This window comes from Paramisgurnus dabryanus, chromosome 5 (genome assembly GCF_030506205.2).
Source record: "Paramisgurnus dabryanus chromosome 5, PD_genome_1.1, whole genome shotgun sequence".
NCBI classification, from domain to species: domain Eukaryota; kingdom Metazoa; phylum Chordata; class Actinopteri; order Cypriniformes; family Cobitidae; genus Paramisgurnus; species Paramisgurnus dabryanus.
The window spans coordinates 28,460,931-28,469,620 of NC_133341.1; the positions used below are offsets into that span (position 1 = coordinate 28,460,931).

Sequence of the window (8,690 nt, forward strand, 5' to 3'; positions counted from 1 at the left end):
TCAGAAAATCAGGACAGAAATGGTCGAAAGTGGACAAAAGAGTCATTAAAATACCAGGTGTAAATGTAAATGTGTCTCTCTTGTCTACTCTTAATCCTATCGACCAAAACCTATTGTTTTATGTCGTAGAATACACATGAAAATATCTTGGGCCTATATTAACCCAAGATCTTATTTAAGGAGTTTAACCAAAACCCTATTGAAAAAAACATTGACTGTAAGACGCTGGAATTGAAAGTGCTAAATGCTAACTCACTTCCAGGTTTTGCCTACAAAAATATGTCATCCCTGCGGAATTCAGTTTTACATTGTTGCTTTGCTTATTATTAGCTATAATGATGATAATGTGGTGTTATATAATCTACATATGCAGTCACTGAAAATACATCATGTTGTCATGCATTATGATGCACATTCATGTGTCTCGTTGGGATGGGTTGCATTGCATTAGCATTGCAAAGGTTATTCTTCAAATGTATATTGAATGCACTGTAAGTGGCTTTGTCTGACAATTGCATAAATGTAATTTATCAAGCCATTAAAATCATTGTTACAGACTAGTAAAAAAAATTGTTTATGATTTGGACAGTCCATAGTGGGTTGTAGAAGAATAGGAGTTCATAGGAAGGTAGTGTCCTGTTTTTTCTCGCTTGCATTATAAAACTCAGGGCAGGAAGGGCATATAATGCTGAAGATTTTAATCACTCTAAAAACAATGGCAATGAGAAAGTGAGCCAAGGTTAAAGACTTATGAAGGACAGAGGGTCATATATGTGACCCTGGACCTCAGAACCAGTCATAAGGGTCAATTTTATGAAACTGAATAAATACGCTTTTCATTAATGGATGGTTTGTTAGGATAAGAATATGTTTGGTCGAGATACAACTATTTGAAAATCATTTCAAATTTTGACCAATGCAATGTATTGTTCGCTATTGCTACATGTGAGTTATGACTGGTTTTGTGGTCCAGGGTCACATATGGCATAAAGATGTGGCTAAAAACCAGCACAACACATTATATATTCACCTTGAAGCTTACCTGTGGGAGTCTGATTGCAGTATCGATCAATTTGGTTCAGCCTGAATGAATTTACAAGATGTTCAAGATGAACGTTTTTGCTAAGAAGAAAGCCTTGAGATGATACTGAAAAGACACAGATTTGTCGAGCTCTGTATGTTACTGGTTTTGAAAGATTAACATCTTCACACCACAACGCGTTGTGTTTCTTTGTTCTGCAGATATGTTTCTGATCCCAGGAAGAAAACACCTGTCCCTATCAAACCACCGTTCCTCCGTCCTGACCTCCCCAACCGCCACGTCACCGTAAAAGTCAGCGACAATGGTATCCATAGCAACGTCTTACTAACCAAAGTGAGTCCGCAAAAGCTTTTCCTTTCAGCCTACGATGGTTTTTAATCAGTTCAGTTTATGCATTTTATTTTCATCTATTAAAGTTTATTACAGTTTATTTGTTGGGGGCTACAATAATTGCATCCACGCAGACTCATCATTTAGATATGTGTTTCTCAACCAAGGGGCCGGGGCCCACTAGGAGGCCTTAATAAACTTTCAAGGGGCCTCAATATGACCTAAAATCATTCAGAATAGAACAAAACAAACATTTAAATAAACTAAAGCAAAAAAAATCTAGATATTTTTTATTGTTTGGTAATTTTGTAATGAATATACAATCAGTTTTAGTTATGCCAAGCTTTAGTATATTTTTTATTGGGTACAAATTCTGCGTGGGATGGCGTTCAATTGGAAAATTTTATACTTTGATAAATTTTTAGTTTTCTAAGAATGAGGTGCCTTTAGATCATTGGTTTCCAAACCAGGGGTTTGGGGAGGAGTTGGATATGAGATGTTGCCAGGGGGGGCTCAGTTTTATGAAATTGTACAAAATATCATAACTAATGTGTAATTAAACAACAAAAAAATAAGGCGAGTAACCAACAACACTACTTGTATAATTAAATGTTTGTTTAATTCAAATTCTAAATTTGGTTTATTTAATAAATTTTCTCTGGGGGGCCGCAAAGGGATGCACCCTTCACAAGGGGGGCACGCAGAAAAGTTTGAGAGCCACTGCTTTAGACGAAGGTCTTGGACTTCAGGTTTCTGAAACACATGAATCTATAAATTGATTGCTTTTTGATTTTTAGTCGAAAACCAGCCTGGATGGCATGGATGATAAAAGTTTAGTCGTACAGCCACCATTGCCGCCCAAAGCAGACCGCTACAACCAGCTCAAGAGTTCACTCACTTCCAGTGAAGGTAAGCAGCACAGCCATATGATTCACTTATGAATCCCTTAAGATTCATTCATCTTCTTATTCAGAGCCTGAATCATTTAATTCGGTTCATGTCTAAAGAAAAAACTTCAGCGTGTTGCTTCTTTTCTTAAATGTGCCTCTACTGCCATCTGGTGGTGTATCTTGTTGCTACACTGTTGACTCTTATGATTCATTTGTGTCCCAATCTAGAGAGTTCCCTATCCAGCAAACCCACCAATCCATCCACCCCAGCAATGTACAAATACAGACCATCCTTCGGCACCATGCCCAAAGTGCACTATCACGCAACAGGAGAGAAGGTGGGAGGACTCTTAAAGGAAAACATCACCATTTTTCAAAATTTTACTATGTTCTTACCTCACTTTAGATGAATTAAAACATACCTATGTTTATTCAATGCGTGCACTTAATCTTTGTACAGCGCGTCGTGAATGTGTTAGCATTTAGCCTAGCCCCATTCATTCCTTAGGATCCAAACACGGATGAATTTAGAAGCCACCAAACACTTCCATGTTTTCCCTATTTAAAAACTGTTACATGAGTAGTTACATGAATAAGTATGGTAGCACAAAACAAAACGTGAGGATTTTTTAAGCGGAAAAAATTAAAAATATCTTTTTTGGCAGAAGAACACTTAGTTTGCCGCACTTTGATTGCTTGCTCAAAATCGCTCTGCTTTGTATTTCAGATCATAATGTCTGAAAACGGTAAACCCTCTTCAGTTTTAGAAGAGAGAGGTCACGATTACCGTTCAGAGCCAAATCTGGATCTGCCGGACTATCGTAGCCCATCTCTCCATCGAACATACCAGTCCTCCCCTTTCCAGCTGGACTCCTTCAGCACCACGTCTCGCTCGTTCAGTCTTAAACAGGGAGTAAACAGGTCTGACCGTGGACCGCTAGCAGACGGCAAACCTGAAACGGTCACCTCCACCCCTCACAAAGGAGTCTTTTCCCCTGGAACCCTGTCTGGACGTAACGGCAGTCTCTCCTACGATAGCTTGCTGACCCCCAGTATAACACCTTCCGTGGGTGAGTGTGCCGCCCACCCAGGTGTGCCCTCTATGGGATTTCACTCACCCTACCTGCCCACTAAAATGTGTCACGTACGAGGGCCCGAGTTTCAACGGCATGCCGGCCAATCATCCTACAGCCCTGTGCATGTTGGTGCGATGTACGGCCGCCAGTCCCCACACTCGAGAGACCGAGAGCGAGACCCCTCCCCAGTACGTTATGACAACCTCTCCAAAACCATTATGGCCTCCATCCAGGAAAGAAAAGAACTCGAGGAGAGAGAGAAGCTCATGCACACCCAAGCATCAATGGCTTACGCCAATGATTCGGGTGTGTTTGATACCTGTTCTGGCGCCGCCTATGGACTTCCACACGGGGTGTGCTACCCCGATGGCCTGAGAGGTCCCAGCTCCAGGGAGCCCACTCCTCCCGTGTGCGGGTCTCGGGATAACTTGATAGGAGTTGTGGGATACCCTCCCCGAACCCCTGCTCTTCGTTCCTCTGCCTCCTCGCTGATCAGAGCGCCGAGGACTTCCACGACTTCTCTCCACACAGATGGAAGCAATGGAGGGAATATGCAGGGACGAACGACAGAAACTCAGTATCGCTCTCCGTTACACCAGACGCGTCAGTCCCCGACCACCGTGCCCCGATCTCCCTCATACACGCACCAGAAGGTCGCCTTTATTAGCGCCCTGGAGAGGGCTGAGTCACCACATCTGGGTACAAGGTATGACACATAGCATTCACTTTTAACCAATCAGCACCAGGTTGAGGAAAGATGCATGCCGTATTGACTGAACTAGCTTGATGAAAAATATGTATGCTTAGATCCGGTCGGGGTCAGCTGACTTGAAAAGAGATTCACTTATGCAAAAAAAATCGAATACTTTGTACTCTGCTGGAATTGTTTTGCTCATTATTATTGAACTAAATGCTCACGAGTACTATTTTCTAATTTTTTTTATTATTTTGCCCTTCTGCAATGAAGAAAAAATGTGTTTATGTATTTGTTAGCCAAATAAATGTCTTCACTTTTCTTTCGCATTATCATGTTTCTGTTTCTGCATGCCTATTCATGTGGCACATTTTGCATACCACCTACTTCTGGTGTACATTTCCATCTTCTCTCTACAACGTTATATAAAAAATAATCTTGATTTAGTATGTATGCATGATTTTTCATTTTGTTTATGTAGCTTTCATGTTTTCTTTTGCTTTTTATGCACGAGTGATACATTGTAATCAATAATTTGAAATTTTTATTGTGCATGTATGTTTATTTTCTTTGCTTTCAACTAACATCAGCATGTACGATTTCATCCTTTATACTGTTAAAGGGATAGTTCACCCAAAAATGACAATTCTGTCATAATTTTCTCATTCTCGTTTTATTATTATTATTTATGATGAACAGAAAAGAAGATATTTTGATAAATGATAGTAAAGACACAATTGAAAGTATCCATTGAATTTCATCATATTTGTTTTTCCTACTATGGAAGTCAGTGGTTACCATCAGCTGTGTGCTTATCATCATTTATCAAAATATTTTATTTTGTGTTCTGCAGAATAAAGAAATTCATACAGGATTAGAACAACATGTGGATGAAAAATTAATGACAGAATTTTCATTTTTGGTTGAACTATCCCTTAAGCCATTTTTATTTCTTTTGCATATTGATTTTATTACTATGGAAGCCCATTTCCGCCACATAAGAAAAACATTCATGCTCTGATAAATCATAATTATGAGATTTTTTTTTAAATACAAATAATGACTATTTCATAATTTTGACTTTTGAATAAATCATGCTTTGGCAAATTATAATTATGAGAATAAAGTAAAAATAATGACTTTTAGTCATAATTATGAGATAAAAAGTCCTTATTATGACTTTAAAATGAATAATTATGAGATTTTATCTTATAATCATAACTTTTTTTCTTATAAATATGACTTATAAATATGTCTCATAATTTTGACTTTAAAAACTATAATTTCTACTTTTACCAGAACATGATTTTTTTCCTTATGTGGCGGAAATGGGCTTCCATATATTACATAATTTTTTTATTATAATTATATAAATTATATTTCCTCTTCTAACATTCTTTCATCCCGTTTCCATTGTGTTTCCTGTTCTTCATGAACTCTTCACAAACTTCATTTTTAACATTTTAATCCATTCAGAACTTCTCAATCTCTTCCTGTCTGAAGCAGTGCAGAAGAGGATAACGGTTATGCATGCATTTGGAAAGCAATCACCTCAAAAATGTCTTCCTGCTATTTTTTTCTACATAGAGAGGACCGTGGTCAGGGTAGAGTCAACGGACACCTGAAGCACGGCCTAGCGCGTGACTGCCATCTAGGGACACCTTCAGGAACTCCACTGAGTCCCAGCAGGCACACCAATGTCAAAAAAGTCACAGGCGTTGGTGGAACTACATATGAGATATCTGTTTGATGGACAACCGTAAGGAAAGCTGTACACTCCCTAGAAGGAAAAGCACTGCCATGGCAAATCCATCTTCAGTTGTACTCAAGGAAAGAGTCTTTATATTGCTATATAAAATTATGCTTTGACTGACCAGTCAAAAACGACACTCTGTGACCGGTCTCACGGAAGAAGATTGCCGGCAACTTTCCATGTGGCCCAGTGTAAAATATAATATAACAGATGCCACTTCGACAAAGGTGCCTCTTGTGGAGCATTCAGGTCACACAGAGATCACACACACAACAGAAATACTGGTGTAATAGCTTAAAATGGAAATGTACAAAACCATTAAGGGCTGAATATGTACACTGTTGGTTCAATTATTTGTGTTTATATTAAAATTCAAAGGTCACTTATTAAATGCAAAGGTGCTCAGTATGATGATTATTCTTTGCAGTATAGGTCTATATGAATGTGACTGTGTATGTACATGCTCGTGACACCATTACTGATCATTCAAACGATCAGGGTTTCCCCCATTCATTTCATACCCTGTTACTGGTCTCCAAACAAACCATGACAGCACTTGTGTAGTGATAAAAACCTACACAGAAGTTATTTTCTAATGTAAGCCTATAAGCTGCCATTGTGATAGACATACGTGTATGTAATATTATTGAGTGAATATTAAAGAAAATGTTAAAAGATAAGTATGTTGCCTGGACGAATACTGGCCATTGTTACATTTTTCAAACTTTGTTAAAAGTGTTTTATAGTCGAAGAGTTAGTGGAAATATTAAACAAGCTCTTCAGCTTTGATGGTAAATCCTGTTACCTTTATATTTGGAGTTGATTTTGATATATACAGGTGTATTTAAGTTTATGTTTTTGTAATTTCATTTAGGTGTGTAGAGTAAAAAGTGATTGCTATATCCCAAAGAGGATTATGAGGATGAATCAATACACTTCATTTCTTTTGTTTTTGTAACTTTGTGCTTTTTCTGTCTTTTAGTAGTTTGGTATATATCACTTTTCATACTGAAGTTCAGATCAGAAGTGGGTGTTTGTATTTTGTGTGTTTTTTATTTTATATTTTATAATTTATTTGTACAAATTAGTATGCATTGTCATTGTTTAAGTGTGAAAGTAGTACTTTTTATTTTAATCCTAGTGAAAGAACATTGAAACCGAATGATGTGGTGTTGTTAAAGGTTTAGGGGATAACAATCAAGATCAAGCCATTAAGTAAAATGCTTTGTTATTGAAACAATGGATCCATTTGAGATACTTTAAAGGGACACTCCACTTTTTTTGAAAATATGCTCATTTTCCAGCTCCTCTAGAGTTAAACATTTGATTCTTACCGTTTTGGAATCCATTCAGCTGATCTCCAGGTATGGCGCTAGCACTTTTAGCATAGCTTAGCACAATCCATTGAATCTGATTAGACCATTTAGCATTGCGCTAAAAAATAACCAAAGAGTTTCGATATTTTTCCTATTTAAAAGTTGACTCTTCTGTAGTTACATCGTGTACTAAGACTGACAGAAAATTAAAAGTTGCGATTTTCTAGGCAGATATGGTTAAGACTATACTCTCATTCTGGTGTAATAATAAAGGACTTTGCTGATGTAACATGGCGTAGTGATATCACGCACTGACCGAAAATAGTCCCCTGCCATTGAAAGTAACCAAGGGGACTATTTTCGGGCAGTGCGTAATATCACTACGCCTGCTGCAGCCATGTTACAGAGACAAAGTCACTGATTATTACGCCAGTTTGAGAATATAGTTCCTAGCCATATCTGTCTAGAAAATCGCAGCTTTTAATTTTCTGTCGGTCTTAGTACACGATGTAACTACAGAAGAGTCAAATTTTAAATGGGAAAAATATCGAAACTCTTTGGTTATTATTTAGCGCAATGCTAATGGTCTAATCAGATTCAATGGATTGTGCTAAGCTATGCTAAAAGTGGTAGCGCCAGACCTGGAGATCAGCTGAATGGATTCCAAAACTGTAAAATCAAATGTTTAACTCTAAGGGAGCTGGAAAATTAACATATTTTCAAAAAAGTGGAATGCCCCTTTGATAATTGAGTACACACGACACATGAACGCAAAAGCTGGTATTTGCTTCTGTCCCTTTCATATCATTTGATGCTGAAATACCCAACATACTCTCTAAATAAAGCTGGTTTCTTTTTAACCCAGCATTGGGTCAAAAAGGGACGAGTCCTATTTAACCTATTTTTTTGTTGCACTTAATTGTTTAAGCTTATTATTAAGTCAATTCAATTGTTTTGATAAGTTAGCTTAAGGTGCAACAAGGATTTTTTTACATTGTATGCTGGGATATTTTAACCAATTGTTGGGTCAAATATAAACATTTTCTGGGTTAATTTGACCTTTTTATCATTTTTATATAAGAAACTAGAAGAATCCTCTTAACAAAAGTGTACTGTATTAGAATAGTGTGTATTGTTTGGGCAGTTATAATGAAGTGTCATTATTACCTTTAAAGTGGGAAATGTATTAAGGGTTGTTATATTTCATTGAATTGCATGTTTGTACAAGCACCCATTTCCTTTTATTGGGAACTTTCCTGGTTAAATCAAGCATATGTTTGACCTCCTTGAGAACATTTAGGACAATTTAAAAGAGCCCAACCAACATGAAATGATTGTCATGTTATACAAGTCATTATTTTTTTTTAACTAATAATAATTTAGTTTATTTTTACCCATGAACAGCACAGGTGACATGGCAAATTCTTACCTACATGCTCAAAGCAAAACGATTATAAAAGCTGTCATTATAAGGAGTATAGTAATTGTTGATTGCGTACATGTCTTACAGAAGAACCATCAGCCTAGTATGAAAGTGACCCAAAGTACTTAATGACTCATGATTTTCTCACAGATCTGCCTTGGAGGTC

The 8,690-nt window shown here is 37.2% G+C and overlaps 1 protein-coding gene across 1 annotated transcript in view; it reads left to right on the top strand.

The window, feature by feature from the left end:
- zdhhc8b (zDHHC palmitoyltransferase 8b) overlaps positions 1-7,173 on the top strand; it is an 82,254-nt gene extending 75,081 nt beyond the window's left edge. The window contains exons 7-11 of the mRNA XM_065250811.2: positions 1,243-1,375; positions 2,170-2,281; positions 2,491-2,600; positions 2,990-4,044; positions 5,620-7,173. Coding sequence (XP_065106883.1) covers positions 1,243-1,375; positions 2,170-2,281; positions 2,491-2,600; positions 2,990-4,044; positions 5,620-5,782 — 1,573 coding nt within the window. The 3' untranslated portion in view covers positions 5,783-7,173. The remainder of the gene's footprint in view (positions 1-1,242; positions 1,376-2,169; positions 2,282-2,490; positions 2,601-2,989; positions 4,045-5,619) is intronic.
- The last annotated feature ends 1,517 nt before the right edge of the window (positions 7,174-8,690 follow it).